The sequence below is a fragment of the Schistocerca gregaria genome, chromosome 2 (genome assembly GCF_023897955.1).
Source record: "Schistocerca gregaria isolate iqSchGreg1 chromosome 2, iqSchGreg1.2, whole genome shotgun sequence".
In the NCBI taxonomy this organism is placed as follows: domain Eukaryota; kingdom Metazoa; phylum Arthropoda; class Insecta; order Orthoptera; family Acrididae; genus Schistocerca; species Schistocerca gregaria.
The window spans coordinates 1024435790-1024454798 of record NC_064921.1 but is presented as its reverse complement, the minus strand read 5'-3'; the positions used below and the strand labels follow the sequence as shown (position 1 = coordinate 1024454798).

At 41.1% G+C, this 19009-nt stretch overlaps 1 protein-coding gene across 3 annotated transcripts in view; it reads left to right on the top strand.

Annotated features, from left to right (window-relative positions):
* Positions 1 to 11388, top strand: part of LOC126335538 (G protein-activated inward rectifier potassium channel 3-like) — a 221418-nt gene extending 210030 nt beyond the window's left edge. For all 3 annotated transcript variants that reach the window (XM_049998918.1, XM_049998914.1, XM_049998915.1), the window contains one exon: positions 10559 to 11388. In XM_049998918.1, the coding sequence (XP_049854875.1) occupies positions 10559 to 10743 (185 nt within the window). In that variant the 3' untranslated portion in view covers positions 10744 to 11388. The remainder of the gene's footprint in view (positions 1 to 10558) is intronic.
* Positions 11389 to 19009: the final 7621 nt, after the last annotated feature.

Genomic DNA, 19009 nt, shown 5'->3' with positions numbered 1-19009 from the left:
TCTTCTATTAGGGACTATTCCTTTCTTCCCAGATGTTGAGATTCTGGTTCAATACAGAAATAAAAATAAAGAAAAATGACAATATATATAAAAGTCAGAAAAGTATAAAGTCATAATCATTTGGTGACTTACTAGTGATAAAATTAAAAACTCACAAGTTTATATATAATAGATGGAAAGACAGGTGTAAGAAATGTTCTTTAGCCAAATAATCACTAGGAATACCATTGCTGACTAAAAAAGTTAAAATTTTTCCCAGTAAATGATGGGAATTGTAACTGTCAACCTGTTCATTTCAAAGTACCACTTGCACCCTACATCTTCAATTATTTCTAGGATATATTTCAGTGTGTGTCTCCCCTTGCATATTTTACCCTCTACAGATACCTCTAGAACCATATAAGTTATTCCCCGATGTTTCCCCCATGTCCTATCATTATGCCCTTTGTTCTTGTCAGTGTTTGCCATATGTTGCTTTAATTCACCAATTCTGTGGCCAACCTCATCTTTCCTTACTTTTTCAGTCAACATAATTTTCAACATCCTTCTATAGCACCACATCTAAAATGCTTTGATTCTCCTTTTTTCCCAGTTTTTCCATGCCATACAGTGTGTGTATATTCTCAGACATTTCTTACAATGCTTGATATTACCAGATGTCTCTTGGCAAGAAATGCCCTCTTTGCCTGTGCTAAACTGCTTCTTACGTCCTTTCTTCATCTGTCATGTTATTTTCTGTTGTGCTGTATGAAAATAGACTCACAGGCACAACGTTGGGTTCTTTGGTTTGCTCAGGGAGGAGGTTGAGTGGAAATACAACACATAAAATATTAGTTCACTTTATTACACTATAGAGATGAAGATTTACTTAACTTTGTACAACTCACTTCCACAGGAGTGTTCCGAGTCGTTAGAACTATCTCTGAATACTAAAATATCACTTGATATGGACAGATTTACAAGACTCGTCACTTGAAGAATATCTGACAATGTTCAACTTTGCATTATGCGTAAGATACTAACTGGTGGCCTACCTAAGACAAATGCTGTTGTATTGATTGTTGACTGCAAACTGGGCCAAGCATTCTTGTGCTCTGCAATAAGTAGATCATTGATAGCAGCGGCCTAGGGATGTCGTAGGAGGTATGGCTACGCTGGCGTTGCTCATCTGGCGATGCAGCAAGCGAGGACTATACTCTTCTGTGGCTTCGTTCCAAAGTACCCATCTTGCTCTGGCACTCCATTCTTTGGACAATACCACATTCCTCCCCCCCCCCCCCCCCCTCCCCATTGCCCTCCCATACCACTGCACTGTTGTTGTGTACGATGGATACATGTAGACAGAGAGAGAGAGAGAGAGAGAGAGAGAGAGAGAGAGAGAGAGAGAGAGAGAGAGAGTATGGCTGTGTTACTGAATGCAGACACAGGTGAGGAGACAAGGTGTGTAACTGCAGCTGATGGCAGTTCCCAGACTGCACCGCACCCCGGTATCCACCTTGCGGGTGACCTGGAACACAGGCTGAAAAACCACACAGGCTGCATGCCCACATACAGAGGAGCAAGTGCTGTGGTCAGTTGAACACTGAATTAACCTTCTGGTGTAGTATGAGGACCTTCCATGGGCAGAGTGACCGTGGACATTGGTTCAGGCTGTGAGATTGGTGCTGACATTGGTGGCGAAGGGGTGGCATCCTTTGTGGGTGCCACAGTGGATGTACCAGTCATGAATGGCAGAAAGATGGAAGTGACAACTGGTGTGGACCACAGTGACATGCTGAGTCCATGGACAAACATGCTGTGGCAGAATCAGTGACATACTCAGAAGTGCACTGCAGCAGGTTTTGGCAGTGCTGCAGTAGTCCTGCAGAGCCTTAGACGATGTAAAATGAACGTCCAGTGGCTTTTGTAATGACTCCATGATCCCAGCACTGTTTCTTTCAAAGAAGTTTGTAGAAGACTTCATCCTGTGGCTGAAATTTTGTCTGACCTTGCAGAACAGATTGCTATCGTGGCACCCACAGAAGATGCAAGACTGGCAACTTCCTGTTAGGCAGCAAGGAGCGGTAAAAGGAGATGAAAATTTCTGGTGCCTGTTCCCTTGTGCAGGAGGCATGGAATTTATCCATGTGACTTTTGAATGTATGAGAGAACCATTCAGCTTCACCATTAGACCGTGGGTCAAATGCTGCAGTTGTCACATAGTGTATGCCATTTGCAGCACATGACTTTTGGAAATTGGTTGACATGCACTGTGGTCTGTTGTCTGAAACAATGATCTTTGGAAGACCTTTAAGACAAAAAATGGAAGACGAAGCTGAAACAGTGCTTGCAGTAGTGGTGGATGTCATGGACAACAAAAGGGGAGTTATTATAAGTGTCTGCCGCTAACAGGCATTGTGTGTTTCAGAACGGACCTACAAACTCATATGAACCTGTTGCCACAATCCAGATAGGGCCACTCAAAACAACATTGTAGTAGAACTAATTGATGTTCCGCACAAACAAGATGCCATTTGCTCAATCTGAGCATCCATGCCCTGCCAAGTATAATAATATCAGGTGAGTACTTTTGTGTGGATTACATGCCAATGATCTTTTCACAGTAAAAAAAATACAAATTCCTGCTGGAGGAAGTGAGGAATCACAACATGCTCATCATTGTTCTCTGTATGCAACAGCAGAACACCTGACTGTGTGGGTAGTGTGTGACAATGTGATAAATAGTGACACACCATTGGTTGGGGAATTACTTCCAATCTGTGTGGCCACCCATGGCACACATATTACAAAACAACCTGAAGAGCTGCATCAGAAGCACTTGCTGTGTGGCAACACACTGAAAACCAAGAGGAAAATTTTAAGATTTTCAAAATCCTGAGAATCAATTTGAAAATATTATTCCTCAAATGAAACAAGCACTAATTGGTAACCAAGGCAACAAGTCAGTGTTCAAATGCTGAGTAGTCAGCCTGTGCAAAAAGTCATACTGGTAATTGGACAATATCAGAGCCCAGCATTGCAATTTTTGATGCATCCTCAGTTATCATGACAGGCTCAGCTGAATCAAAATGAATCAAACATCAAAACATATGTTCTGGCATTCTTTGGATCACACAAAAGAAACAGTTTTGCAGCACAGCTGGTTTAGCAATGCAGCAATATGTGCAACATTATGAATAAATTTTATATAATAGGTGAGCTTCCTCATGACTGACTGGAGCTGCTTAATGTTACAGGATTAACCGTTACTTTAAAATTAGCACACTGACAAAAACTGCTTGGGACAGGCTGTGTGCAAAAAAATCATGGCCCCAGATTGTACTTCACTGTAATGGATGCTTCAAACTCTTTAGCTCTTCCTAAACCTGTTTCAAACAGTTCCTTTTACTTACTACACAAGTCACAACCATTAGTGTGAAGCATGCTGATTTGTAACACATTATCTCACATGCACAGGTTGAACAAATCAAATAAACTTAACTGAAAAATGTTTCCACTATTTCTAGAATTGTGTACGTGAAACAAAACACATTTTCCCCCTCTATAAAAAGTTGCAGGCAAACCACACACGCTAAGGACTGGAATTTCTCATCTGTTGTAGGCAGACAAAATAGAACTAGGTTGTTGTAGCAGTGGGTTATCAATTCTGTCGTAAGTGTCTTTATTAATTAGGGAAACAGAAGAACCAGTGTTAATCTATAACATAAGTGTCTGTTGTTACACTTGTAATGGAACAAAAAGTTTGTTACCCTGCCTACATGTTGCAATGGAAGATTTTGCAATGCAGAAGTGATAGGTTTGCCCTGTGCCACTGTTAATGGCCTTGCCACAACCATAAACACCTAATGACAGCTGTGCGGCAGCTGCACGTTCACCCAGTCGTGGCTATTTGCTGAGACTAGGTTGCCACATAGAAACATTGTCTGAATGTGACCTTGCCATCTGAACTGGTGGCATTTTGCACCATGATAAGATCAAGCTTTCTGGTCATGATTCAAAAAGCACTCACAACAAGATCTGCTCACAGAATTTTGTTGCACGTGTCATGTACCACAAAATTGATGGTTTGTACTTCTAAGCTTCCTCTTTGTCTGCATCCAATTTTTAACCACTTTAATTCTTTCACACACTTTAGACCCTGTGACTTGTGCACTATGGACAACAGACATACATGGAGCCTCAAAGTCAACCTCTGTTAAGTTAGCAATAGTTTGAGATTCTACAACAGACAGAACTGTTTTTAACAGGATGTTTTAGTTTTAGAATTGCAGCATGAATGTATGCATCTGATATATTCTGTGTGATTGAATCATGTAACATGACATCACTCTAATTGATTCCACAAGTACACTTACACTTCCAATGCCTTGTGAGACCTCTGAGTTTGGCAATCCACTGTGTTTTAGTGTTTGAGCAGGCTTCTGCTTGACATGAAAAAAATTTAAACATGGCTGCTGTGACAAGAATTTGATCATCATAATGACCATTGAGTAGTTTAATGATGTTGTCATAGTTGACTGATTCGGTACTACTGTCTAGACATAATTTTACTCACGGACAGTAGACATTGATTCCCATCATCGACAAAAAAAAAAAAAAAAAAAAAAAAAAAATAAAAAATATATATATATATATATATATATATATATATATATATATATATATATATATATATATATATATACACACATACACACACACACACACACACACACACACACACACACACACACACACACACACACTCCAGGAAATTGAAATAAGAACTCCGTGAATTCATTGTCCCAGGAAGGGGAAACTTTATTGACACATTCCTGGGGTCAGATACACCACATGATCAGACTGACAGAACCACAGGCACATAGACACAGGCAACAGAGCATGCACAATGTCGGCACTAGTACAGTGTATATCCACCTTTCACAGCAATGCAGGCTGCTATTCTCCCATGGAGATGATTGTAGAGATGCTGGATGTAGTCCTGTGGAACGGCTTGCCATGCCATTTCCACCTGGCGCCTCAGTTGGACCAGCGTTCGTGCTGGACGTGCAGACTGCGTGAGACGACGCTTCATCCAGTCCCAAACATGCTCAATGGGGGACAGATCCAGAGATCTTGCTGGCCAGGGTAGTTGACTTACACCTTCTAGAGCACGTTGAGTGGCACGGGATACATGCGGACGTGCATTGTCCTGTTGGAACAGCAAGTTCCCTTGCCGGTCTAGAAATGGTAGAACGCCGGGTTCGATGACGGTTTGGATGTACCGTGCACTATTCAGTGTCCCCTCGACGATCACCAGAGGTGTACGGCCAGTGTAGGAGATCGCTCCCCACACCATGATGCCGGGTGTTGGCCCTGTGTGCCTCGGTCGTATGCAGTCCTGATTGTGGCGCTCACCTGCACGGCACCAAACACGCATACGACCATCATTGGCACCAAGGCAGAAGCGACTCTCATCGCTGAAGACGACACGTCTCCATTCGTCCCTCCATTCACGCCTGTCGCAACACCACTGGAGGCGGGCTGCACGATGTTGGGGCGTGAGCGGAAGACGGCCTAACGGTGTGCGGGACCATAGCCCAGCTTCATGGAGATGGTTGCGAATGGTCCTCGCCAATACCCCAGGAGCAACAGTGTCTCTAATTTGCTGGGAAGTGGCGGTGCGGTCCCCTACAGCACTGCGTAGGATCCTACGGTCTTGGCGTGCATCCGGTGCGTCGCTGCGGTCCGGTCCCAGGTCGACGGGCACGTGCACCTTCCGCCGACCACTGGCGACAACATCGATGTACTGTGGAGACCTCACGCCCCACGTGTTGAGCAATTCGGCGGTACGTCCACCCGGCCTCCCGCATGCCCACTATACGCCCTCGCTCAAAGTCCGTCAACTGCACATACGGTTCACGTCCACGCTGTCACGGCATGCTACCAGTACTAAAGACTGCGATGGAGCTCTGTATGCCACGGCAAATGGGCTGACACTGACGGCGGCGGTGCACAAATGCTGCGCAGCTAGCGCCATTCGACGGCCAACACCGCGGTTCCTGGTGTGTCCGCTGTGCCGTGCGTGTGATCATTGTTTGTACAGCCCTCTCGCAGTGTCCGGAGCAAGTATGGTGGGTCTGACACACCGGTGTCAATGTGTTCTTTTTTCCATATAAAATAGAAAGAAATTTCCACATGGGAAAAATCCTCCCCACTCCACCAGAGTGTCTTTCCGCCGTCCACCTAACCTTCGTAACCTCTTGGTTCATCCCTATGAAATCCCCAAACCACCTTCCCTATCCTCTGGCTCCTACCCTTGTAACCGCCCCCAGTGTAAAACCTGTCCTATTCACCCTCCCACCACCACCTACTCCAGTCCTGTAACCCAGAAGGTGTACACGATCAAAGGCAGAGCCACGTGTGAAAGCACCCACGTTATTTACCAACTGACCTGCCTACACTGTGACGCTTTCTATGTGGGAATGACCAGCAACAAACTGTCCATTCGCATGGCAGTGTTTGTTGGTAATGAGGATCACCCTGTGGCTAAACATGCCTTGGTGCACGGCCAGCACATCTTGGCACAGTGTTACACCGTCCGGGTTATCTGGATACTTCCCACCAACACCAACCTATCCGAACTCCGGAGATGGGAACTTGCCCTTCAATATATCCTCTCTTCTCGTTATACAGCAGGCGTCAATCTCCGCTAATTTCAAGTTGCCGCCACTCATACCTCACCTGTCATTCAACATCATCTTTACCTCTGCTCTTCCGCCTCGACTGACATCTCTACCCATACTCTTTGCCTTTAAATATGTCTGCTTGTGTCTGTATATGTATGGATGGATATGTGTGTGTGTGTGTGTGTGTGTGTGTGTGCGCGCGAGTATATACCTATCCTTTTTTCCCCCTAAGGTAATATATTTTCCAAGACTTAAGACTTACCAAGCGGGAAAGCGCCGGTAGATAGGAGATAGGCACAATGAATAAAAAAACACACACACACACACACACACACACACACACACACACACACACACACACACACACACACACACACACACACACACAAGCAGACATATTTAAAGGCCTTGTTATTTGGGGAGCAAAATAAATTATTATGGTCGAAGTAGAGAGGAGAGCATATAAAATGTAGGCTGGCAATGGCAAGGAAAGCGTTTCTGAAGAAGAAAAATTTGTTAACATCGAGTATAGTTTTAAATGTCAGGAAGTCGTTTCTGAAAGTATTTGTATGGAGTGTACCCTTGTATGCAAATGAAACGTGGACAATAAATAGTTTAGACATGAAGAGAATAGAAGCTTTCGAAATGTGGTGCTACATAAGAATGCTGAAGATTAGATGGGTAGATCACATAACTAATGAGGAGGTATTGAATAGAATTGGGGAGAAGAGGAGCTTGTGGCACAACTTGACTAGAAGAAGGGATCGGTTGTTAGGACATGTTCTGAGACAACGAGGGATCACCAATTTAGTATTGGAGGGCAGCGTGGAAGGTAAAAATTGTAGAGGGAGACCAAGAGATGAATACACTAACCAGATTCAGAAGGATGTAGGCTGCAGTAGGTACTGGGAGATGAAGAAGCTTGCACAGGATAGAGTAGCATGGAGAGCTGCATCAAACCAGTCTCAGGACTGAAGACCACAACAACAACAACAACATATGCAATGATTAATCTGTCGAGCTTACTATTTTTGCCTGAAAGTTCTGCTGCCAATATTTCAAAGTTTAAATTTTCTTTACATGCAATGAGATGAGATCTGACCAAATTGTGCCTAACTTAGCACAAATAAAAGGATGACACTGTTTAAAAGCTGTTCTACAACAAAAATTTTTAATTTCATATAATTGTAAAACTGCAAATGAAATTTAATCTTTCTTGCATCAGCATTCAGTAATACACATAAAAGAAGCATCTGGTGATTGAAAAATAGGGTCTAAGTACTACACTGAAGCACCAACGAAAGTGGTATAGGCATGCATATTCAAATAAAGAGATATGTAAACAGGCAGAATATGGTGCTACGGTTGGCAATGCCTATATAAGGCAACAAGTATCTGATGCAGTTGTTAATCAATTACTGCTGCTACGATGACAGATTACCAAGATTTAAGTGAGTTTGAACGTGGTGTTATAGTCGGCGCATGAGTGATGGGACAAAGCATCTCTGAGGTAGCAATGAAGTGGGGATTTTTCTATATGACAATTTCACAAGTGTATCATGAATATCAGGAATCTGGTAAAACATCAAATCTCCGATATCACTGCAGCTGGAAAAAGATCCTGCAAGAACAGGACCAATGATGACTGAAGAGAATCATTCAACATCACAGAAGTGCAACCCTTCCATAAATTGCTGCAGATTTCAATGCTGGGCCATCAACAAGTGTCAGCATGTGAAACAATCAACAAAACATCATCAATATGGGCTTTTGTAGCTGAAGGCCTACTTGTGTACCCTTGATGACTGCACAAGACAAAGCTTTATGCCTTACCTGGGCCTTTCAACACAAACATTGGACTGCTGATGATAGGAAACATGTTGCCTGGTCAGACGAGTCTCATTTCAAATTGTATCAAGTGGACAGATGTGTACAGGCATGGAGACAACCATGAATCCATGGACCCTGCACGTCAGCAGGGGATTGTTCAAGCTGGCGGGGGCTCTGCAGTGGTGTGAGGCATGTGCAGTTGGAGTGATATGTCTAGACATGACTCTGACATGTGAGACATACCTAACAATCCTGTTTGATCATCTGCATCCATTAATGTCCATTGTGCATTCTGAGGGACTTGGCCAATTCCAGCAGGACAATGTGACACCCCACACATCTATAATTGCTACAGAGTGGCTCCGGGAACACTCTTCTGAGTTTAAACACTTCTGCTGGCCACTAAACTCCTCAGACATTAACATTATTGAGCATATCTGCGATGCCTTGCATTGTGCTGTTCAGAAGAGATCTCCACCCCCTCATGCTCATACAGATTTATGAACAGCCCTGCAGGATTCATGGTGTCAGTTCCCTCCAGCACTACTTCAGACATTTGTCAAATCCATGCCACATAGTGTTGTGGCACTCCTGTGTGCTCATGGGACCCTACTTGATATTAGGCAGGTGTACCAGTTTCTTTGGCTCTTCAGTATATATTTCATTACAAACACATTGTACATTCTGGTGACAATGATTAGACAATTACTGCTTTACCTTTTGCTTTTACTCTGAATGGTAAACTTCTAGTTGCCCTCCAATTTTGATTAGTTGATGGAAGAACATAGATTCTGATCCTATCTTAACTATCCATTTTTGCCCTCCTTCAACTGTATATGCTAATTAGTTTCCATATATTCAGTAATCCCAAAAATACTTACATGTTGACTGACATAGGTTTTATTATCCTACTGTAGATCTACCGGTTGCCATCTCTCAGTGTGGTTGGTAGCCCATGAGCCGTCACTCAGCTGTACAAGCCATGTGCTACACCTAACATTGAACAGTCACTTTCTTTAAGGAAGTTTATCTTATTAAGATTAAAATGTTCAAAATAACCTTCAGTAGCTTATTACACTGTAGTCTGATGCATGAGTTATGGTGGTTCACACAGGTGGAGGTGTAGATGGGGAGCGCTGCCAGTTTCAAGAGACAGTTATGGTACACACATAAATGTGTTCTCATGTAAATGTGTTTTGTGCCTGTAGAATGTGTATATCACACAAATTATGCCTCTCAGTTGCTTATGTAGAATTTGTCACTTACCATGACCATCAGTGACATTAATTTACAACAAATGTAATAACAATTCACTAAATAACTTGATGTGATGAAGTTTAATGGTTGCACTGGCTATGACATCTACTACAGAGCATTCAGAACACTACAGAATGCTCACTAGCTGTTGGAGAATAAATGATGTAGTTGCACAGAATGAGCCTAAACTCTTTGTTCTTGGCTCCAGCTGTAGTGGCTTAAAGTCACAGTCAAATACTGAAAGTCCATTAGCTTCATCAAACAGTCATTTCTCAACTTTCATAGCAATTATAGGTGATATTTTGTGTTCTGTGAGGTATCTGATGCTGTGGTCCAATAAAACTCTGTTTTGCACTGTCTGGATATCTGATCACATAATGTGTAGGGAATGAAAAAAATGAACATAAAATATCTGGTTGTTCACAGGGTTAAAGCTAAGTAAAGTTTAGGGCAGTAAATCTACTGAAAACACAAAAACTGGAGAAAAATGTTGAGTGGTTTTCATTTATCTATGAAGTCTCTATCAACTGTCTGCAGGATATCAAAAACTGGCATCAAGTCAGCACTATCCATAAGTATCTTTATCACTGAAACATCAATTTAACTGATTTAACCAATAATCATTTACATCAACAATGTTTTAGCCAGAGGGGATACTCAAATAAAAAAAATGAAAACAACACAAAAAAATTCTCAGATAAAAATAGTTAATGTATTTAGCATGAATTTCACTGTAGCAGAAATTCAGTCATTCACAATTTATTGATTCATAGCATATTAATTGTGTGAACTTTTTTCTTCAGCATCAAGACTCAGTGACCTTGGAAGCAGTTTGTACTCTTCTCAGCAACATTTGCTACCAGACGAGCAAAGGAACAGTAAAACTGCAGTGATGTGCTCACAGAATACGCCTTTATTGGATGTCTCAGACTCAATAGATATTAACAACTTATCTATTGTGAACACACTTGATGAAACTGTTGTCTGACAACAGTAGACAGATTTTTTATAGCAGAAAATAAGGATTTCTTATGCCAAGAACTGATGGGGTACATTAACAAGCCTTGAAAATAACTGGTCTGAAAAAAGAAGTTTTGAACAAATTTGTTTAAATGAAACATTCTACCTCTAATTTGTTTGAATGGAACACACTGTGCAAGGAACGGCCTGATTCACCTATTGCTCACAATCACCCACAAGTTCACAATAACCATCAAGTTTTTGCATTTGAAATTCAACATTTTCTTTGATAAAGATGGTTTTATTAAATTCAATAAAAGAGAAAATAGTTTAATAGTCACTCTTTCCAGAAGTATCAGAATTTGCTCCTTCAGAACAAGTCATAAATAAAAACTGATTTTGACATTACAGATTGTTTTATGCCAATAGTTACCTTTTCTGGTGACCTTTTATAATGTGCTTAAAACTATAGCTGTGACCATAACAATCAAAATTTACATTTCTGTGCTGTATACTGTGATTCAGTAACTAGCATCAAAAATTTATATTAATTGGTAAAATGTGACTATGAAAAGAATAATGTGACTAAAATAAATGGTTGTACATGTAATTTTTCAGTGAGAAGAAAGAAAATATAAGTAATGGAAGCAATAAAGCGAGTATTTACAAACTGTTTTGTAGCTCTGTATTACTGATTTATTTGTCTTTCACCTGATTCCTCACAAGCGACTTCTAATCAAGCTGCGGAGCTATGGGGTATCGTCTCAGTTGTGCGACTGGATTCGTGATTTCCTGTCAGGAAGGTCGCAGTTCGTAGTAATAGACGGCAAATCATCGAGTAAAACTGAAGTGATATCAGGTGTTCACCAGGGAAGCGTCCTGGGACCTCTGCTGTTCCTGATCTATATAAATGACCTGGGTGACAATCTGAGCAGTTCTCTTAGATTGTTCACAGATGATGCTGTAATTTACCGTCTAGTAAGGTCATCCGAAGACCAGTATCAGTTGCAAAGCGATTTAGAAAAGATTGCTGTATGGTGTGTCAGGTGGCAGTTGACGCTAAATAACGAAAAGTGTGAGATGATCCACATGAGTTCCAAAAGAAATCCGTTGGAATTCGATTACTCGATAAATAGTACAATGCTCAAGGCTGTCAATTCAACTAAGTACCTGGGTGTTAAAATTACGAACAACTTCAGTTGGAAGGACCACATAGATAATATTGTCGGGAAGGCGAGCCAAAGGTTGCGTTTCATTGGCAGGACACTTATAATATGCAACAAGTCCACTAAAGAGACAGCTTACACTACACTCGTTCGTCCTCTGTTAGAATATTGCTGCGCGGTGTGGGATCCTTACCAGGTGGGATTGACAGAGTACATCGAAAGGGTGCAAAAAAGGGCAGCTCGTTTTGTATTATCACGTTATAGGGGAGAGAGTGTGGCAGATATGATACACGAGTTGGGATGGAAGTCATTACAGCATAGACGTTTTTTGTTGCGGCAAGACCTTTTTATGAAATTTCAGTCACCAACTTTCTCTTCCGAATGCGAAAATATTTTGTTGAGCCCAACCTACATAGGTAGGAATGATCATCAAAATAAAATAAGAGAAATTAGAGCTCGAACAGAAAGGTTTAGGAGTTCGTTTTTCCCGCTCGCTGTTCGGGAGTGGAATAGTAGAGAGATAGTATGATTGTGGTTCGATGAACCCTCTGCCAAGCCCTTAAATGTGAATTGCAGAGTAGTCATGTAGATGTAGATGTAGATTATCTCCTGCAAACCAATTTTCCATTTTATGATTTTGCTTCAAAATAAACAGAAGCTTTGAACAAAGTGGGAGCAAATTTGCATTTAATTGGGTTGGGATAAAGTTAGTATTGCCTGACTATCTGTATTTGATCCACTGCTTTTCTTAATTAGTAGTCACAGATCATTGATGTCTGACAGATGATTTTTTAAAAATCTGTCTGCAAGTGACATGTGTATTGTGAAAGATATAGAATGCAATATAAATAATAAGCCAAATAGTATAGTACAGAACTGCTACAAATAGCTGCAAAGAGATCACTGCTTAACTGCAGACTCGACGTAGAGCATATGGTTACTGGCACAACTTATATATTAACAGTTCAAAACAACAAAGTGATTGACAGATAACTGTTGACAAACGAGCTGCCAAACCAACAACCAAACACGTAACAAGCTTGGTTGTGACTTCCGTTTTGGTTGCCAAGGTTATATTGCTCTGCAGAAGACAATTACAAACACTAACGTAAATGCTGTCACTCATTTCCATCATATGCTTTGTTTCTTCATGTCGATTTGTCTTATAAATATGCAAAAGAATATCTACAGCTAATAGAGAGAATGGGCTGCTGAGTGGTAAGGTATTATGATCCTGCATGACAAACTCAGAACTGTAGGTTAACAGAAAACATGTAAAGCAACTCAGTACCAAATAACAGAGCTGTTGCTGCCACTGCCATATTAGCATGTGGGCAATGGCAAACTGACATCACCCCTTTCTGTGCCTAACTGTCAATCACTTTGTTATCCCGATCCAGGTACAGAAGGGATATTTTATTATCATAAGTTGACAAATAATCAGTGAAATTAAATTTTTTATTTGCCTGGAACAGGAAAAAGAATGCAGATTCCCCAAAGTTTCACATCTAATATCTTACGCAAAAACTGAGTGCTACTAATTTCACCATCAGAATACTCTCCACTATCATTGTTGCCACATATTTTTGGTATAGTTACCTTAAATGAGTTGTAGAAGGTGGTCAGGAGTTGTTCACATACTTACAAGGGTATAACACTTAATGCCTACCCTTACTACTTCTCTCAAGGGTAAGGCTTTCTATGACTCATAGTACAAAATTTATTCTGTAATATACAGTACACATTATTCTTCTTGCCAAGTTAAGAAGCACCTGATGGCATTTTTATGTGTGTATGAATTTTTTCTAAAATCTGTGGCTTCAGCTAAATACAATTTTCTTCAAAAAATATACAAGACTATATAACAGAACAAGTTCCACTTAATGCATTACACAAAGATAATTCATCAATGGAAACCTAGTGTTCAACATCCATTACTGTAAAAGAAACATATAATATACATTCATAGACAATTACCGAAGTGTGTTTACCTCAATTCTTTCAATGCACAAACTTCCGCTGAATATTCAAAATCAGCAGCACACTGGACAAAAGTTGACAGAATGAACAAATGAGCAGTTGCAATTTGGGAGTGACATTACAAGTCTTTCTAAATTCATTTTCTGAATGAAAACAGCAACCAACTAAACCACCAAGGATACACAACATAACTCAAAACATTGAAACAGAACAACCACTACTGTTACTCTCAGAAAAAATGATACTTTTTTAACCAAGCAAAGAAACATACTTTTCCTGATTGCTATGCAAATTACATATTGTCAGGCCATAAAAATGCTAAACGCCAGACCATCCTCTGCAACTCAGTCTTTAAATTAATACAATATCAGGTGTGCAGCAACAGCAAAGTAGATGCACATCTTACAGTTTTAGGCCTAAAATAGAAAACCAACCAAAAGTTTGTATAATACAGTGTATCTCAAAAGAAAGTTTAGTTGGATGTGTCAAAATAAAATAGAGATTGAAGTCTATCAACAAAATCTTTATTAATTACTGAAACCTACAGTTTAGGAATTTATTTATTACTGTTATTTAAATGCAATCCAGCAAGCCTACAGCACGCATTTCAATAACGAACAAAATTTTGCATGATGCCTTGACACATAGGCACTAGGATGGCTGGGACAGCTGCCATTTGCTACAGATGTTTTCTTTCAGTTGCTCCAGAGAAGTCAGATTATTGACATAGACTTTAGATTTGACATATCCCCATAAGAAAAATCCGTGGGGCTCAAATCTGAACTGACTGGGTGCTGGACTGAATGGAACGATTTTATGTCACCCCTCTTGGAGATCAATTTACCAGGGAAAATTTCACAAACTTGCAGTGCAGACACATTGAATGTGTGTGAATTTTGGCACTTCAGGGGACAAAAAGTCATTTAATATCATACCGTAATGTTCCAAATTCACTGTACCTGCACGACCGCCTTCATCCTTGAAAAAGTACAGCCCAATTATTCCTCAAACTGATATCATAGCCAGATACAGTAACTTTTTGTGAATGAAGGGGTTTATCATGCTTTTGTTTAGAATGCACTACTATCCAGTAGTGGAAATTTTGGTTATTGATATGACCGTCCAGGTGAAAAATAGCCTTGTCAAAAAACCAGACATTGTTAAATGAAGGGCACTCAGTCCCATCATTAATGGACTGCAGACTATGTCAGGCTTCCCGAGGCTTTAAATCTTGCAACAAGTGGATTTTGTAAGGGATCAGTTTAAGGTCTTTTTGCAGAATTTGGTGATCTGGCAATCGATACACATTTGAAGAACTAACATGCTTATGAATGGCAAGGTTAGGATTGTCTTGAACAGACTGATTTACACTCTCCACCGATTCACCGATTCTTGATGACCTTGGTCACCTCAATTACTCTTTGGCCCGTGTTGAACCAGTCACTAGTTGCTAGAGGTGGTGGATAGCTTGTGCCATTCCTGCACTACACATGTGTGAACTTGATGCCAGACTGCAAGTGTGAAGTTGCTCCCATGTTAGTTGCTTGTAATGTCCTTTATGATTTACTTCGTGTCAAAAGAGAGTGCTAATTCAACTGTTAGTTCATAACATTTGTGGTCCCATATGTCAACATTACTATAAATGCCACTGAAGTTCATGGAGGCATGTTAAAAAAAGCACACTCATCTAAGGAAGAAGAAATTGTGTGAAGAAATTAAGAACAAAGGAGAAGGTTGTCATCTATGCAATTTGTGTAACAACGGTTTCAGTCAAGTGTCAGCTCTTCAGTGGCATGAAAAAATGGTTCCATGCAGGAGACTCATCTCATGACCACAGGACTGCTACTACACGGACAGAAAAAAATTCCAACACCAGTAAGGAGTTTTGCGATATAAACGAAAGTTGGTAGGCATGTTTCTACAACTGAAAGATGATGCCCATTCAAATTTTGTGAAATTACTAAGGAGTGGTGCTGGTAGCACCACTATGAGGATGCAAATCAGGTTTGCTTTAAATTCATGCTATAACGGTCATGAGCGTTAGTTATTTTTTAGACTGGATGTGGTGAATTATGTTAGACAAGATCACCTTTAAGACAACATAGGTGCCATTATCAGCTCCTCACTGAGTATGAACAAGGTCATATAATACGGCTATGAAAAGTTGGATGTTCCTTCTGTGACACTGCAGGAAGACTTGGTAGGAATGCAGCCGCTGTACATGGTGGCTGGTAGTGGTGGTCATGAGAATGTAAAGTCGCAACAAGACTGGGCTCCGGATGGCCACATAGCATTCTGAGAGGGCAGACCATTGTGTTCAGTGTACGTCTCTGGTGCGTTGTACTGCATCTGCTGCAGACAAATCTTTTACAGTGGACACAAAATCCTGTGGCTGCAAGATGCACAGTCGGCTGGGGAAGCATGAGGAGAGCAGCAGTTGTAGGGAAAATGCCGAACGTTGGAGGGGAAGTGCTGTTCTAAACTGAAGCCTACACTCACATTTTTTGTAAATATTAAATGGGGCTCTTCCATGCCCACACTTGCGTGGTGACTATTCACAAAGATGTAATATCACCTCTTCTTTCATTAGTGTGTAAAAGTAATCACGCTGGAGATGCAGCAATTTATTTTTGCCTGGCTTGTTAACCATTTTTTCAGAGAAGAGTCGGGAGTGGAGAATTTTGAATAAACCCTACACATTTCCCTAGTTGACATGTCAAAATTTTCTTCTTTTGCCAAAACACAGCAGAGTTTATATTGTCTCACCTCATTAACATGTTGTGAAGACACAACTGTGAGAGAATTCTGAAACAATGGTTTATAAAGTTTACTAAGCGAAGAACAGAGTCAGAAGCTTATGAAAAAGCACATCCTCGTTACACGAAAAAGTGTAACGTCTTTACATATGTTGTTCCACAACCCATAGCATTTCTCGTTTCACCAGCTATCAATGGCCCTTAAAAATTACATTCTTTACCAATATTTATGAAATATGAGGAATGTTGTGGATATTTTACTCTGGATTTATCAATGGCACAGCACAATTGCAGATGAGTGGGCCAATTATCTCGAGATTGATGACAGGTACCTCTACCCAAGTCTAAAGAAAAATTCAAAACATTAGCTAAATTTCATATGCAACAATATATTACATAATAGAGATCAACATAAACATCACTTCTGCCCTTTCTATTGCTCATGAAAACCACACATTACATGTTGTACCACCATACAGTGACACCTTCAGTGGTGGTGGTCCAGAGTGCTGTATACATCAGTACCTCTAATACCCTGTAGCACGTCCTCTTGCATTGATGCATCCCTGTATTCTTCGTGCCATACTATCCACAAGTTCATCAAGGCACTGTTGGTCCAGATTGTCCGACTCCTCAATGGTGCTGCAGCATAGATCCCTCAGAGTGATTGGTGAGTCACATCATACATAAACAGCCCTTTTCAATCTATCTAAGGCATGTTTGATAGCGTTCATGTCTGTAGAACATGCTGAATGCTCTAGTTGAGTGATGTTGTTATCCTGAAGGAAGTCATTCACAAGAAGTGCACAATGGTTGTGCGAATTGTCATCCATGATGACAAATGCCGCACCAAGATGCTGCTGATACGGTTGCACTCTCGGTTGGAGGATGGCATTCATGTGTCCTACAGTCATTACGCTGCCTTCCATGACCACCAACAGCATATGTTGGCCCCACATAATGCCACCCCAGAACATCAGGGAACCTCCACCTTGCAGCACTCGCTGGACAGTGTGTCTAAGGTGTTCAACCTGACCAGGTTGCCTCCAAACAAGTCTCCGATGATCGTCTGGTTGAAGGCATATGCAACACTCATTGGTGAAGAGAACGTGATGCCAATCCTGAGCAGTCAATTCGGCATGTTGTTGGGCCCGTCTGAACCACACTGCATGGTTTCATGGTTGCAATGATGGACCTCGCCATGGAGGTCGAGAGTGAAGTTACACATCATGCAGCCTATTGCACACAGTTTGAGTCATAACATGACTTTCTGTGGCTGCACAAAAAGTATTATTCAACATGGTGGCATATCTGTCAGGGTTCCTCCAAGCCATAATCCATAGGTAGTGGTCATCCACTGCAGTAGCAGCCCTTGCGTGGCCTGATCGAGGCATGTCACTGAAAGTTTAGGTCTCTCTCTAGCTCCTCCAAGTCAGAACAACATCGTTCACTCCTAGACGCCTTGTTGAGAGCCCTTCCTGGCATAAAGTAACAATGTGGACATGACCGAATCGCGGTATTGACCATCCAGGCATGGTTGAACTACAGACAACATGAGCCGTGTACCCCATTCCTGGTGGAGTGACTGGAACTGATCGGCTGTCGGACCCCCTCCGTCTAATAGGCACTGCTCATGCATGGTTTTTTTTACATCTTTGGGCAGCTTTAGTGACATCTCTGAACAGTCAAAGGGATTGTGTCTGTGATACAATATCCACAGTCAACGTCTATTTTCAGGGGTTCTGGGAACAATGGTGATGCAAAACTTTTTTTGATGTGTGTGTGTGTATTAGAGTTGAAATCCTTTTCAACACAATATTGTAGATTTCAGTTCTAATATCTTTTGATTTATTTTGTCCTTTTGCTGGCATGAATCAGCAATATGTTTTTCTTACTTTTTGGCTTATAGGTCTATTTTAGTATTACCTGTAACTAATTTGGCATTTAATTCAGTAGTATTAAACTTGACAGTTTGAGCATTTAAGTTAATGTTGGTTTGTTGAGAGATTGGGAGAGTGACAAAAAGCCCTCCCAATCCCCGCTATATCCTTGTCAGACCCTGTGCTCCTTCTGCACCCATCTCTCTACTCTATGACAGCTACCCCTGTGACAATGACCCCTGCAAGACTTGCCATATATGCCCTCCCATCACATCCTGTTCCAGCCCTATAACTGGCAAAACATGTACTATCATAGGGTGAGCCACCTGTGAAATGACACATCATACACCAGCTGTTACGAAAACACTGTTGACCTCTTACAACAGTTTGACCTTCATCAAATTATCAGTTAGGTTGAATGGGCATAAGCAGAGACTGTATACTGGCGACATATAATATCCTGTTGCAGACCATGTTCTACAACAAGACAATCATGACCATGGTTGCTGTTC